The sequence below is a fragment of the Morone saxatilis genome, unplaced genomic scaffold (assembly GCF_004916995.1).
Source record: "Morone saxatilis isolate NCDOM2014 unplaced genomic scaffold, NCSU_SB_2.0 Contig1, whole genome shotgun sequence".
Taxonomy (NCBI): Eukaryota; Metazoa; Chordata; class Actinopteri; family Moronidae; genus Morone; species Morone saxatilis.
The window spans coordinates 8,088,416-8,105,298 of record NW_023339651.1 but is presented as its reverse complement, the minus strand read 5'-3'; the positions used below and the strand labels follow the sequence as shown (position 1 = coordinate 8,105,298).

Here is a 16,883-nt window from a genome sequence, read left to right as displayed (position 1 = left end):
TATATATATATATATGTATATGGCCGTCTTTCTCCGAGAGAAGTCTAGCTCAGATTTCACTAATCCCCTACCCCAATTAACGGAAACCAGGTTTCTCATATACATGATGTTAAAGAAACAAGATTACTGCAGAAAGCCGACTGTAATCCAGCCACTTAATAAATGCACTGACGCAGTCAGTCTCAGGAATAGTTTGACATATTGACAAATGAGCATTTTCCCTTTCCTGCCTAGAGTAATCATCTACATAGGTTTAAATCAGTGGTTCCCACTAGTGGTCGCCACAGCTTCACAGGGGGTCATAGGGCCAAAATATGTTTAGTTTCAAACACAGTCCTACACCAAATGTCTTTGAAAATATATTGTTTACAGTATATTTATTGTTTTGGTGTTGTGTGTTTGTGACAATTTTGTTTTTGTTTCCACTTGAAGCTACTTTAATTGTTTTCATATGTAGACTAATTTCACTTAGTTTCTGAGTTTTATATTTAGCTTACTTTCTGTTTTCCTGTTTTATTGATTTTATTTTAAATTGTTGTTTGTTCTTATTGTTATCATTTTTGTGTGGACCCCAGGAAGACTAGGGATAACTTTGTGGAGGCTACCCAAACACCAATTTAAGAATAAAGAACTTTTATTTCCACATACAGAAAATAACACACTGCGACTCACCTGTCGGTACCCGACCATTATCATGCGGACAAGGACAATGTTGATGTTGGTTCCCAAAGATTCATCGTGGTAGATTTCATCAACCTGAAAGGAAATGAAGAACAGCATCTGTCACTGATCTGAAAGATGAAAGAAGCACAATGCATTAAGGTGATTAAGAACATCTCACAATATTGAGCCTGCAAAACACGTACAGGCCAAAAGGACAGTCATGTACATGGCTGTCCTTAAAGCAGAGCATTGTAATACAAACACTGTTTCCAAGGGATACATTACTGAGGAATAAATAGGTTTTTAAAAGTAAGTAGGTACTGAAAATAATTTAAGATGCTAATATGCTAATTACGGCTGCTCTAAAAATGCAAATCAAAGGACTCAACTGGCTTTAAAAGGCTTTGGGGAAAAAAAACATAGCTTGGTTCTCAGAAATCTGTTGAGTAACATTATGAAACTTGACACAGCAAGCTCAGCAGCTAGTGTTTGGTGGTTTGGTGGTTAATACCGAGGATAATCAAAGGCACAGAGATAAAGAAGTAAAGGACATAACATTGGTGGATAAACCTTTCCCATGCTGTGAAAGCAGGACCTTTACTTCCTTTTAAGCTTGAAATATGTTAAAGCTACTTTTTTTACAATGACATATATATGCATGCCTGATATATAATAATAATAACCTCTATGTTTGTTTGTTACGTACAAATGCAAAGTCCCAGTGATTTCATGGGTTGAACATTATTGACCACTAAGAGACAACAGCACAGATTATTTTATCTATAAAGAGATACTGGGTAAATTTCCAGCATATTTATGTAGCCTTCTCTGTCTCAGCTCTGGAAGTTACCAGCTACGCTCCTCCTCCAGGTGGTTGCTTTTAATGTCCCCCGGGTTTTGACAGATCTAGGGAAAACTGCATTTCCCTACTATGCACCTTGGGAATATTCATTGGGGTATTAAAGGGCATCATACAAATGTGGCGACAGAGGCATATGGTTCTTTATCTCAAGAGGCTACTGTGTATGAATGGCTAATTTTTGTACATGTTGTATAGGTCGCCTTTTAATATGTTGTGATTTTATACGGCTGCTACCTTGTAAAATGTATTTTTGATCTCAGTGGGACTTCCAGGTAAAATAAAGGGACAGTAAATTAAATAAGAGAAGATGAATGCTCTTTGTAGTTGTTTGTGTTGCTCAGAGGCATAAATATTCATTAGCAACGCAGTATCCAGCCAATTAATTCACCTATATCTTGAAATCTGAAATTGAATGAGGCAAGTAGTAAACATTTATTCTAATCTTCTCTGATAGTGCACAGTGCAAAAACACAGATTTCACTGCCAGATTTTTTTTTCTTTCTGATGTACAGTGTTCCAGAAGCAGAACATCTAATCACAAGGGAGTTTTTTTTTCATCTCTTACAACAAGCCTGGAATCATGATGAAATATGTTAAGACGTTGGCAACAATCCAATAAAACCAGCATTATTATGCAATGACAAAAAAATCCTGACCCAGAAATGTGTCGACTGCTATTTGGCTTTATAATAATGCTGTGGTATGATGATGCTTAACCCAGGTCTAAGCAAGGACCCCCTTCAAATCCCACCTTCAATTTCCACTCGAGTGTGTTTTATTTTCCTCAAATGGTCGCTACATGTCGGCACTCCTATGGGGCCCCAAAGTCAATCAACTGCTTCACTTTGCGGTTGATAAATACAATTTCAGAGGAAAATAAGGGGTGAATATTTTGTTTTCCATAAATCAGTAAGTCATTTAGTTGGGACATGTTGGTTATGGGTCGTAATTAACAACGTGCCAAACAAACTGGGCGACTCAACTGCTAAACAGTCATTTAGCCTCACAAAGCACCCTCACATTTTTTTACAAAATTTCAAGGCACGTTGTGGGTTGACACTGTGTGTGACAGACTCATAAATTTAACTTGATATGTTGTGTTACAAGCTTGGAAAATAATTCATGTAACATTTGCATATAATTTATTATCATCTTCATCATTTGTGCAATATCATATTTCTGTTAAGGTTTTTATTGAAAATGAACACATTCATATCAGCACAGCTGCTCTTGCAAGTTAAAACTGGGGTCAGTGCACCAAAATCACAAAAAAATATGCATATTTTCTCACTTTCGGCAATTTCAGCAAGAAAGACCTTAAAACTCTGTTACGTGGGCACTGAACTGAAGTTAAAGATTACACTATTGAGAAAACTAATAATACCCATGGGTGGGCGCAATGGAACAACTTTAAACTTTTACTCCGTTTTATGTTTTTAATTTACAATTCGGATCATCATATCTGACCTATGATCTTTCTGCCCGCATTACTCGAGCCAATTGGCCTTTGAATTCTTTAAATATCATTAAAATTTTGTCATTCTGTCTTTCAGATTTAGAGATCCAACACCTCACCAATCAGCACCATTAGAACCAGGATGTTCTTTTACTCCACCACCTCCAGGATGTTGATCTCCTGTCTTCATATGAGCCTACGCTTAATGAAGACCCTTCATATAGATGGAGTCTAATTGCCAAAGTCTTCCTCTGTTGTTAAAGAGCAACTAAACCCCTAAACTGTTGTTGATTGATTTAGGCACAAATCTTGACATTTTAGTGCAAAGTATTTGAATTCTACATATGCTATAACTATGCATAGAGTACATCCACAGGCATGAATGTGCTTCTAGTGACTGTCAAAGCCCCAGTGGATTCTTTGTGTTTCCACCACATTATTCTCAGCTAGAATAAGTTTGAGCCTCTTTTCATTACTTTTAAAACTTTCTATAGAGTGTCTCTCTCACCACTGTGCCAACAATATTCAGATCTGGATGTATGTGCTCATGCTTTGACTATAGTTGCTACAGTGCTATGAACAACCTCCGCTTCAGTGTAGTGTCAATGTTTACAGTCTGACATTTATCCAGTTTATTATTTCAACTGTGTTTTTATGCTTTACAATGCTGGCCATGTTTTTTTTTTGTATCACTTTTCAGCCCATTAATAAAATGCAACACTGATCAACCAAATGTTATCGAATAATTGGTGTCGCTAGACACTGTAATTCACAAGAGCCCTGAGGTCAAGTTCAATGTTTTCATTAACGCTACAGCAGAGGTGCAGCTGGGATGTTTATTTCTGTCCATAAGCAGAATAACAATCCTGACCCAAGAGACAGCATATGAGCATACATATCTGCAGGATTCCAGGGACAACCAGCCATCCATATAGCAAAGATCATGTATAAACAAATAAACGAATAAAAAGAAAGCAGTAGGACACACAGACCTCACCAGCGCTGTTTTCACTGTCTAAGCAGCCGCTCTAGTTTCTTTTTATATTTCACGTAGTTTCATATGAAATCTCTGCTCTTTGTTTTCTTGATTTAAGAAGAGACATTAGAGCTAACCATTATCTAAATTCAGTCTTAGGATTGGGTTGTTTTCATTATGTGAAGAGTGCTGATGCCAAAACCAGAGGCATCACATGGCCTCTGTCAGTATCTTTCAGTATCTGTTCTTGTGCAGGCTCATAAAAGACAAAAATGCAGAGAAGGTTCAGATATGGCAAACAGAATAACAGAGTGCTACTCATTGCTTAAACACCAACAAGTGCGTGTCAGCTAGCTTTCTCTGGGTAAAAATTATGATCGTGCAGAACAAAAGCTCTGTCAATGAAGGAAGGCTATCTTGGCTTAAGTCCAAATTTGCTCTGGGACGCAGGGTTACACCCAAGGCATTTAAGCAAATATTCCATTCACAAAAGCCTATTCAGGTCAATAAATGCTGTAAAGAACACTCAAGTGACCCCACGTTCTCCCAGATTTGTTACAAGCTCAAATTTCTAGACTGGTCCAGACTGACCTATATACGTGTGTTTATGTTGGACCTGAAACAGGAAAGCTGTTAAAAAATGAGGACAGCATCACAAAAGTTCCATGTCGACTTTTGTAAACACTGAAGTTGCATTTTTTTTTCCTGATAAGACTATCAGGTCTATGCATTCAAGCTTTAAAAGAACATTTTGGTGAGTCCTGCTAAGGGTTGGGCCAACCCCACGTATACAGGGATAATTACAAAGCCAGGAGGAGGTGCAGGAATCGGACTGTTGTGGCTGAAAATGAGAGTAGCAGCTGTGGGTTACAGGCCCTAGGTGTCCCTGGCTTGTGTACAGCATCACATCGACGTGGACAAAACCTGGTCCGTGCTCAAACAACACAACCATTGTGCGGCAGGCACCTCGGCCGTCACCTTGGCTTCGCGCAGACAGGATGTTCAGTAATCAATCCCCCAGGGAGAGTTTCTCCAGGTGGTACTACACATTCTGCAGCCACGAAGTACGGATTCAGAGGGATTTGAGTGGGCAGAGCTCTTTCAGACACAGCAAGCCTATGGCTTATGAGTGGAACTAAAGACTTTAGACCCTCATTTGTTTAAACTGCACCTTTCTTTCTAGAAGTTGCACATTTCTCTTATCAAATTCTACTCAGCATGAAGGTGACTATACAGATATTACTTTTAAGGAAATTGCTTGATTACACTTATAGCTCAGTCCAATTTCAACCCTAAGGACTTCCTGAAACTCACCTCTCCTGCCAATGATTTGAAATAACTGTAAGTGCTTATCAGAGAGCACTAGACACCGAGGACTGACAATTAAAGAGCACACTCTCACAGCCACTTCACAGTTTAATCAGCTTTGGTCATTAAAAATCAGACATTTCTCTCTGCCGAAGACATTTGGAGACAGAATGTGAATATAATATCCTAATTAAATAAACACATCATTCCAAGTTAGCAGAGCTTGGCAGCGCGAGCGGACTTCTGGCGCTGGTTTCCATGACTGCCCCGCACAGCTCCCACTCAACTTTCTAATTGGTCTAGTGCAGCTAATCAGACCACCATGCAGGGTCCAAATGGTAACTGTTACAGAGTGAAACCAGCACCCTGTGAAAATCTGACTTGGGGGCTTTGGGACCAGTAAGTAGATTATGGTGGTAGGAGCTGGTGGAACCCGTAATGAATGAGCTGAGAGTTTCTCTTTTTCCTCCCTCTCATCGGTAATCCATAAACAGCTAGAGAAAGAGGGGAGTCTGGGGAGAAGTGTGGCAAGGTCTGACAATAGAGAGGGCAAAGAGGAAAAAATAACTCCATAGGTAGATAAAGGCAAAAAAAAGATCCCCAAACGCTGTAGCGTTTTCATGTCAACAAAGGATCATTTCTAGAAATGCAAAGATTAGTCACTGAAACTGTGGTGGGTCATTTTTATTCTATTAACATTTTAAATACAATTTCATGACAATTTATTAATCAATCGATTAGTCAATAATAAGAAAATATCATATTGTGAATACATATAAAAGGGAGCAGGTGGTGAGAATTTGTTGATTGGTAAATAGACTGCACTGACCACCTAAAGCCATTCTCACACACAGTCACACACTAATGACAGCATCAGGAGCCATTTGGAGTTCAGTATCTTGCCCAAGGACACTCTGCAGAGTGTGGAGCCGGAGATAAAACCGCCAATCTTCTGATTATTAGACGTCAGACTCAATGGCTATGTGTATAATATGTGCATTTAATTTGATGAGTATTTTATTGAAAAACCAGACTTACTATGTTCATGAGCGTGAGAACATAATTCTGCACATGCTCCTTGCCATGGAAGCGCACCACGGAGTCGTCCACCGCAAGCAGCACCTCAATGTTGTAGTCGTCTTTCTTCGCGTGCCTCCTCTTGCGCTCGGACTCAGACAGTTTATGTTCAACGACATCCAGAGCCGCAGGGAGGTTTGCGATCCCGAAGTCTGCCACTGCAAAATATGTCCGGCACATAAACAAGTGAATGAATGGACAGTGGTTTCAGCTTCTGGGAAGTGATATATGACTCTATATTCTCTAAGCCTCTCAATGTTGAGTCAAAATACTCCTCAAAGCTCCTCAGACTCATAAATCGTTGGCCTACAGAATCAGAAATGTATTTCCTCTATATGTGCATTCAGAGCATAAATCCCAGCTGAGTCATACCAGTTCCAAACATAATAATAAAGCCCTTCAGCTGTTTTCAGCATGTGTGATATTTGTGCACAGTATGTCGTTAAATCTAAGGTTTTGTTTGTCAGAGTTGAAACACTCACTGAAAGACATAAATTGTGTACATTTTTGCAGCTTGAGGTCACAGTAAAACTACATGTTGGGAACATACACTAGATAAACTGAAAATATAATCAGTTTCAAAAAAACATCACAGAAGCAATACATATAAAGGACTCAAAGATACCCTGTCAAGACTGCACAACACTAGAATATTTTTGGACCATTATGAGAGACATGCGCCAATTATTGTTCACAGCAAATTCATTCAAAATAGGATGCTTCATTTTTTTACCTATTTCAAAGAAGTAAATTACCAGATTCTTAAGTTCTTCTATGTAAACAAGCAGACAAAAAAAAAAAAATCCTTGATGGAGATAATATGTTTAAATGTAACTGCATAATGTGTGTCGACTGGCAGACATTGACTTGCTCAAATATTCAAGGCATGTTTTCCTCCTTGAAGCTATAAATTATTGCAATCTTTTCTAAAAGACAGTAGTGATTCAAGGCATCCAGATATAAAAGGAGACATGACACATTATGAATGAATACCAGAAAATCCATTGGAGAAGGTATTTTCATAAGTACTATGCAGAAAAAAGCAATTGAAGGATAGATGCAGTGTTCTAAAAACATTCAAACAACTGGCTCCAGGCAAATCCCTTGAGAATATAAATAAAGAAATGAATAGATACATTCATAACAACTTAATTGCACCAGTTGTTGAGCAAATTAAGAGTTAACTATTTTTAATACGCAAGTAAACAAAATAACTGTTTGCGAAGCTGTAAATGTAGTTCATACATATTATTAGATAACAGATACAGATAAAAGTCTGGATGAAGACATTAACATTAACAACAGAGCGTAAAATGTCATTTCAGTTCAAGTAGGATTTTTACGATCACCTGTTTTAAGCCTTAATTGGGATGTTGGTTCACCCTCAGGGACATAAAGGAGAAAAACCCAGAAGTAACACGGTGAAAAGCAGTGTGTAAAATTAGTTTGAACAAAGCCAAAAATACAGGACACTAACGCTCTCCTCTCTGTGAATAACATCGTGCTAGAGCGAGTTCATGATTGAAGGTATTTTGGTACAGAAATGAATAAAAAAGGTGCAACAATATTCACATGCAAAGCCTAGATGCAAATCTAACATCAGACAGCTGCATCACTTTATAGAAGAATGCAGTCTGTGATAAAAATGAACACAATGCATTTCACAAGGGCGGTAAAAGCAAAAAAGGGCTCGGAAAATGTGAATGAGTGACTTGATTAATATTGTTCCTGAGGATGTATGAGCTAGGGGGCTGCAGAGTAAAGTGAAAAGACCCACACATCAGTTTTACAGCTACAGACACTGGGTAATGGAGTGAATTAGTGAGTATAGTGAGCGTCTTCCACCAGATGTTCAAGCCATTGTTGTAGCAAATAAGGAATAGAAAAGGAATTCATGATGGAGTTGGGTTGTCTGAGTGCAAAGGAGAGGTCACCCCTTCTCCTCCTCCTCCTCCTCCTCCTTCTCACCGACTCACCCACCCTCCTCGTTCCCCAGTACCACCACTGGAGCCCAGCATTCTTCACTTTACCAGCTGGTTTAGGAATCGCTGCCTCTGCTGTTAAGCCCAATAAATGCAAAGTAGTGATAGTTATTTAAAAGCGGCGGAGTTTAAGCCAGTACCAAAAGTTACAGGGTTTTAGATTTTGGTATGTATTTGTCCAAACACTGGTTTCCATCCATTTCAGTTTGGTATCTAAATAAATCAGCAGGCTCTTGTGTTGAAATAAGGGCCACCTCCAAATTTGATAGTAACAGTAAGAATGTGTCTGTAACACCTGGTAAAAAAAACCTGTCAAGTACTAAAAGCTGGTGTTAAAAGACTGGTCAGACTCATAATCTTGCTTTAGGCAAGTTCTCATGCTACTTATGTTGAGAAAAGGTTAAACATTTGGGAAGTTTGCTGTCTTTAGGCAAACAGTTGCCCATTACAGAACTAGCACACGTGAAGCAACATTTGCATTCCTTTGGAGTCATGTCTCTGGCTTATCTAATATCCACTTTCTGTTTAGCTTAGTTTTTTCAAGTTGCTAAATACTCCACTATGTTCACCAGCTATTTACTAACTATGATTGTGTACTATGTTGTTGGTGCAGGACATGTAGCGTACGGTGGTTTGAGCAGAGCTTAGTAGAAAACAGCTGCCTGCAAGAATGTTGAGAGTGAAGCAACAGTAAAGTGGCAGACCAAAACACGGAGCTAAACACACTAACAAAATGACACTAAAATGCTCCGTTTTAGCATAACTACAGAGTCTAGTGATAATTAGCTGTGGGTTTGTCATACGAGTAATCCCTTTCATATTAGACATAGTAATTTCATTTTATGTTAATATAAAAAATATTTACTTTAAATAAAATTAAAAAAATTATATACCACACAGTTGAGTATCAAAAAAACTGTTTGAGTTTTGGCATCTGTACTAAAGTAAAGGAAAAAAACGTCCTCATGACTGTAAAGATAATAACATGATAATAACAGGCAAAACCACTGGTGCTTTAAATGCATTTGAACCATTGCCTGTATTATATTTATTCATTTATTTTGAACATTGTCGTTGTATTCTGTATGATATATATCATAAAGTCTTGGCTGTTATGACCTCCAGTGCACTTACTCGCACATGCACACCCACACATACTCACACACAAATGCACACAGTGCTTTATGTTTCCACTGACATCACACTGCTTCTCCTCGCCTACCTTCATTGTGGAGGTCCTCTCTCCGTTGCCCCGTCTCCCTCTTGATGGCTGACCTGCGGTAGACCACATGGACCCGCCCTTTCACTTCCACGTCCTGTTGGCCCTTCTCAAGGGGCTCGATGAAAAACTCCCCATTATCAGTCCGGATCAGACCTGCCTGGAAAAAGAGGGTTTCAAATTAGTGCACCCTTCCTCCTTCAAAGGACAGAAATTCCACTGGAGCCAGTAATTATAGTGTGCCTGATCAATTGGAAGGAATGACGCAGGTAGACACAATTTGGGGCCCTTTTACCGCTTCACCAAGATTTATTGAGTGCCACCAGGATTTCACACTGAACGAGATGATGAGTAACAATGTCTCAATCCAGCCATACGTCCCCATTTACGCTTTTAATGAACTGAAGAAAAAAAAACTCTGTCATACAAGACAGTCTCTCATACAAGCTCAGATATCGTGGTGTTCAAAGAATTCAAAGCATGTGTTTCATGTGTAATTTCTAGGTCCTCACTTTCTCTAAGCCTGCCTGGTGTGATCCACTTCAATTAGTTATTTCTGACTACCCACAGAGAGCAGCTGCAATCTTGCTGCTTTCATTCCAAGGTAAGTATACTTTATTAAGTGCACACTGAGGTTGTACACATGGAGGTGGGCGTGCTGACTGTTCTGTCACCACTCTTATTCAAAACTCAACATTTCATTTGATAGTATTGAATTATGGGTTAGGAACAATTGTCATGTTTGCCTCATTAGAGGCTGTGGCTGATGGCTGATATCAGTGAAAAATAGTCCTCAGGAAGATCTTGCTCTTTCATTGAGAGGTACAGCAATAATAAGCTGGTACTTACTGTGGTGTCTATAACTACAGTAATTGTGCAGGTAAGATTGTGGCTGACCCTTCCCACCCCAGACACAGACTCTTTGAAACACTTTTCTCTGGCAGGAGGCTGCGGTCCAACAATTATTCTTATAATTATTATTATTATCTTATAATTCCATTTCTTAATAGGATTTATGAAATAATTACTGTATAGTTATGTATACTGTTATCGTGATAACAATAAAAATAAAAACAATAACAATCTCGACATTAAAGAACCAAAAAGATGTAGCTGCATTGCATCCTCCTTTTAAGTAAATTAGCTGGTGATAATGCAGCATCTTGATTGCCAGTGGCACACTTAAGAGAGCACAAACATTTGCACCTACTGATTCCCAGTAAACATAATCCGTTTCAGGCCTCTTTTTTGTATACTTAATGTAACTGAGGGTAAATATTTAGGTGGACTGCATAAGGAAGCCAACGTCCAGCTCTGTTTCACTGTTCCTTAAATCATGATATAAGCATGTGTGAACATGGACATCCACTGAGAAAGATGTTACAGATTGAAGTTATATTTATTCCTTAATTTGTTTAACTGTTACAATTAAAACTCTTTTTACATTTCCGCACAACATCAAACTGCATTGAGGTATAGGCATAACTTTGTATTTTTTTTTACTTAATATGAGAACAATGTGTTGTGTGCAGTCATTATTACACAAGTGCTGTTTCTCTGAGTGCTGGGTAAATGAATCTATGTCTGTTTCTAAATTACCTTGCACATATTTTTGGCATTTATTCACTGCTATTTCTTTCTGATTATCCTCAAACACATTTGCAGATATGTTGGTGTCTACATATAGATTGATTACCTCGATGCATCAGTTTGTTAGAAAAAACCTACTGGGTGAGGTTGCACTGTGAATAAACAGTATTCGCCAGTTTATATAATCAGAAAAATGTGGCAATAATCAGTATTTTTATAATATCAATGTATTAACTGACAAAAAAAAGTGAAAGGGCGTCGCTCGTAATGATGAAAATACAGAGATTTATCGCCTGAATCTGCAGCTCCCCACGGCTTTATGGAGCTTTATAGTAAGTTTCCGCTCATTGTTTAGCTGTCCAACCCACAACTCTAATGTTTTGGTTCAATCTCACTGCTCATAATGGTGTTTCTGGCAACAGAAGGCAGCTTTTTCTCAGGAGACAGCTCTAAAAACTCATTGGACACTACCAGCTCAGTAATAAACAGCAGAAAGACAGTTAGCAACTAACTGGTGAATGAAGTGGAGCATTTGGCAGCTAAAGAGCCAGTCATTTCCCTCAGGAGTTGGTAGAGACCAAAAACAGCTAAAAGAGAGAGAATATTGGACTTACATTCATCAGGTGGCCAAAAACACATGAAAATCACTGCAGTTGCCAAAGAAAGTTGTAATTATACATACACAAGCTACTAGAAGCTCCTTCCATTATGTATTACCATTTAGTTTTTGTTGGGTCATGTGAGGATATCCCGGCGCCACAGACACACTATCTATCACAGAGATGACACTTAGACATTTCACATTTACGCCCACACACGAAGAAAGGCCCTGTGTGTTTAATATGTTCCTCATATTCAAAATATTTTTGTTAAAAATGCTTATTTGGTGGACAAGTGGTGTGACACTGCAAAATAATCTGTGCAAATCTATTCAGGGAACATGGTCTCCTCATGTTTCCTGCCACATTCTATGAGCTGTGTCCAATAAAGTCAACAAAGCAAGAAAAGAAAAAAATTCCACCAAGGGTGAATCCAGGTTGTAAGTAACAACTTATTGTTAATCAAGCAAGAACACAAAACCCAAATGTGATCTAAATGAAGCAAAAACAAGTCTGAAGTTGACACATTTCTTTTCTGAGTTACCATGTTGTCTCTATTAAGATTAATAAGCTCAAACAGTGCTTTCTAAACACACTGCACAGTGCAAATGACATTTCTCATATCCCTACTCCTGACTAAGAAAAAAAGAAATCTATCCAGCCTATCATTATACTCATGAAGAAGGCACACCAACAAGATTTTGGCAAGAATGTGTGTATTTACAGCTGCAAAAAGAAATCTAAATACAGTGCAGCAAAGAGAACACTGTGCCTAAAAAAAAAAACCTCAGGACTCGGCACTAACAACACAAACGTCGTGAAGTGAAGGGTGGACATGACAGTAAGGGCAAAGAGGAGTAAAAAGAATCTGTCCAGCCCCTGACCAGGAAATGCCAAGTAAGACATGCTCGAATACTTCCTCTGTGGTCTCTTATTTCAGCAGTGGGTGGAAAGTAAAGCCGGGTCTGTGAGGAGGGAGAGCAGCAGCATCTGGAAGGGCCTACAGAGGAACCAAATGTAAACATATGTACACTGCATGGTAAAGTCTGGGATAGGCAAGGGTTTAGGTATGCTGTTATTAAAGTTATTGGATTTTCAAAAGTTCTGCCTTTATTTCTGTATTATTAATGGCTTCATCCCATTGAAATTTACATCTTAATTAAATAATAAAGACCTGAAAATAATAATGTATTTGCATCTATAACCAAAACCTGTGTCAAGAACATAGCCCTTGTGTCATCAATCACCATTTATCTAGGAAGATTTCCAAATCTTTTTTTTCCAAAAATTTGCTGCTTTTCTCTGTTTTCATATCAAATTGAATATATTTGGGATTTGGACTGTTCTGATAACAGTGAGGAGGAACACCTCATCCCAAGAGGAAATTACATCCTTGTCTGGTCCTCATGGTGCCTTGAATTTTGTGTCACAGAGTCACAAATAACAAGAACAAAAGCCTAAATGTATTCTCCATTGGTACAATTGCAAGTGCAAATAACACATTTATTATTTCAGGTCAAGAGAGGTTAAGTGATGTGGTGGTTTTAATCCATGCAATGTGAGTGTTCATGGACCTGGTATCATTATGAAAACCGCACTGCTCAGTGGAAGATACAAATGAAATCAGCGTGAGGTTCAGCCAGTTTCACCTGCACTGAAAAATCTCTAAAGCCTAGGCAGCGGGGCACCCAGCAGTATCACTGACGCCTTAAAAAAAAAGGCAAATATAGCTAAACCTTAAACTCACCAGTGCACTAAATTCCACACATCGGTTGGAGCAACTTTGAAGGTGGAAATTTACTGTATGTAATTTTAGAGGGACCTTGTGCTCTCCAAACACGCAGTTAGAGTCTGCCACCTGCTCAGTGCAGCATACACACCAAGGCAAGGAACAAATAAGGTGAGAGCTGGTGAAATCACTTCGCAGCTGGAAATGTGTCTATTTTAAAGTCCCCTCCTCCACTTAAAAATATGGTTTTCTTCCTGTTATTACAGTTAGATGTTTGAGCTTCGCTGTGCAGAATGATGTATGTGCAGAGTTTGACACTAGAAAGGGATGCTTTCACGTTCATCTGCTGAAAGTGAAACGTTTTTCTGTGCTCACTGAAAATCAGTTTTTTAAGGAGCAGGGCCTAAGAGCAGGATTTGTGACATCAGTCCGTTCTGAAGTCAATCCTGGTCCCGTATGCAACTTCTACAAGTGTGATGTAGAACCTTGAAACCACCAGTGCACATATAGTGAGAATTGACTTTACAGTGAGACACCCAGTAAGAAAACTTAAGAAATGAACAAAATTAGCATATTCGTATATTCTGGAATTTCTAATGAGGAAGAAGGAGTTGATCTTACCCTTTTTTTTGGAAATGATGAATTATTGTTCTAAGCAGACTACTTGTGTATGTCTTAAATCATGTCTGCAGGGGATCTTTAAAAAAATCCATGAATCTGGGCGCAGGTTTGGTTACAGAAGTGGGGAGGACACAGTGAAGAGAAAAAAATTAACTGAGCAAATAAAAAATTATACTATAACTGGATATTGTGTTTCCCATAAATATGGTAGGAAACAAACAAAAAAAACAAGCTATGTAAACCTGTATTTACTGTAACCCTGCTTATATCATATTATCATTTTTAGTTTCTTTTATAGATATCTGATACTCAACTTCCTACAATGAATACTTTGCTCTAGGGTCTTATTTTTTACTACGTCTAGCTCTAGTGCTGTTTTAGGACACATTAACTGAAATTAATATAGATTAGAGGTAACACATAAGTCAGAAGTTTGCAATGTTAGCCGAGAGGCAAGATCCAGGGCAAAAAACTGAGAAAGCACTCGCCTTCACCAAGCTAGTTGCTTTGGGTGCACAGAAAATATAAGGGCTCTCAGATGAATTAGTTAACATTGTTATCAAATTGAGAGCTTCTCTTGGTGCTGGGGCAACTAAGAACAATGTTCAGAGAGACTTGAGTAAGAAAATCAGAGTGAAAACATAAACGATGTGGACAAACAATATGCAACTGCTTACAGAGATCCAGCAGTTCTTTTTCCAATCAATTTATTTCTCACCATAAATGACATAAAAATGTCACAATATACCACTGGTATCTACTCTATCTATTATTCTATATCTATCGTACCTATCTATTCTATCTATCTAGCTATCTATCTCTAATCTAATCAAAGGCAATCTGCTGTCCTGTCTGTGATGTGTGTGTGTGTTGGTCAATATTCTTCTGCAGATCAGTATCAGACTGACCTGAGAGTTTAAACATGGCTGCTGTGTGGTTAAGGTGTGCAACGGTCGCTTTGTTTGGACTCATAAAGGATTACCATTAAATACATATTCCATATATGATTCGAATATCCGCTAGCATTACTAAGATAGCCACCATTTAGCCACGTGCGCACACAGAGACAATCACTGCAGAGGCCCAAACATCCTTGGAAAGTGAAAGTAAACGATGTCCTTGGTCCGGAGCTGGGGTCGCGTGATTTTTGACTTTTTGATCAGCTAAACACTCCGCAAGTTTTTCGCCGGTGACAGACCTTTGTTTCGGCATGAAATGTAAGAAGAGTCGTGGAAAGCGGAGGAACGACAGGAGGACAGACGCTTTCACGTAGGTACAGCTGTGGTATTTTTTTTTCCCTCATTAAGTTTTCAAAAGACAGTACCAGTTACTAGTTACTGTTGTTTTGGTCTGTAACGTTGCTATTGTTGGACAATTTCTCTTTATTAAGATTGAGTGAGAGACTGTGCAGTTATCAGACTGTCTGACCCACGCCCTCTCCCGCCGTCGGCTTATCCGTTCACAGTGTACGCGTCTAAAAAAATGTACGACATTATCCCCCTCTCGCCGCGAATCTGAGTCTTTCCAACAGACGAGAGTGGGAGAATTGGCCTTGGCTAAGAAGCAAAATATATGAAAACCAATTAGTTTTCAATCTACACATTGTCACAACAAACCTGATGTCCTGACTTCCCACCTTCAAACCAACCTCAATTGCCACTTTTCTATAGCAATACATACTCCTACGGGCACGTGCACTAGTATCATGCAACATCATACTGGACGTTATACTTGACATCACCTGTAAGTGATGAATACAAAACTAATCTAAAAACGACACAGCTCTGACGTGCAAGAAAATCTAAGTTCCCGGGGCTTAAACTGCAATCGTGGCAGATTGATTAAAACATATAGATCTGTCTGGGTCCAGCACGCTCTGTGTTGATCTACAAACAAATACACGAGGTAAGGCAAAACACTGAGATCAAGGTATCCCCTAATTTTCACGAGGTCACTCTTTACTGTTATAAGAAGGATCACATTTCTACCGCAATATTCAATGTTTTTTCATTTTTTTATTTTTTATTTTTTTTTTTGATCTTTCCATTGTATTTCGTGTTTTTTTTTTTTTTTATATGTTTTTTGTTCATTTCTTTGTTTTTTTTTTTTTTCATTTTTTTTATCTTTTCATATCATTTTTTATTTCATGCATTTTTACCATGTATTATTTTGATCATTTTTTTTTTTTATATTTGTATTTGTTTTTCTTTTTTATTGTGTTTTTTTTTTTTTTTTTTTTATTTTTATTTTTTATATATTTTTCATTTGTTTTTCTGTGTATGTTTTTTTTTTTAATGTATGTGATTTTTTTTTGTTTTTTTTTTTATTTTTTTTCATTTTTGATTTTGATTTTTTGTTTGTTTTATTTGTTCATGTTTTTTATGATGTTTTTTTTATTCTTGTTTTTTTTTTTTCTTTTTTTTTAATTTTATTTCATTTAGCTGTATCTTGATATTTTCCATTTTTTTTATGTCGTTTTTATTTTTTTTTTTATTTGTTATAGTCTTATTTTTTATTTTTTCATGCTTTTTTTTATTTTTTAGTTAGATTTTTTTTTATTGTATCATATATTTATTGTTATTCTTTTATCTTTTTTTTCATTTATTCATTAAATTATTTTATATTTGTTATTGCTTATATTCATTTTCATTTGTGATTTAATTCATTTTTTCATTTTTTTTTTTATCATCTTTTTTTGTTTTTTTTTTATTATTTCTTGTTTTATTTTTTCACATCTTGTTTTATTATTTTTTCATTTTTTTTTTTTATTTTTTATTCTGTTATTGTTTTTTTTTTTTTAT

At 37.5% G+C, this 16,883-nt stretch overlaps 1 protein-coding gene across 1 annotated transcript in view; it reads right to left on the bottom strand.

The window, feature by feature from the left end:
• Nucleotides 1-16,883, bottom strand: part of LOC118327943 (A disintegrin and metalloproteinase with thrombospondin motifs 3) — a 45,711-nt gene that overhangs the window by 23,300 nt on the left and 5,528 nt on the right. Inside the window, exons 3-5 of the mRNA XM_035661490.1 lie at nt 9,547-9,703; nt 6,304-6,500; nt 673-756 (exon numbers count right to left, since the gene is read on the bottom strand). Coding sequence (XP_035517383.1) covers nt 673-756; nt 6,304-6,500; nt 9,547-9,703 — 438 coding nt within the window. The remainder of the gene's footprint in view (nt 1-672; nt 757-6,303; nt 6,501-9,546; nt 9,704-16,883) is intronic.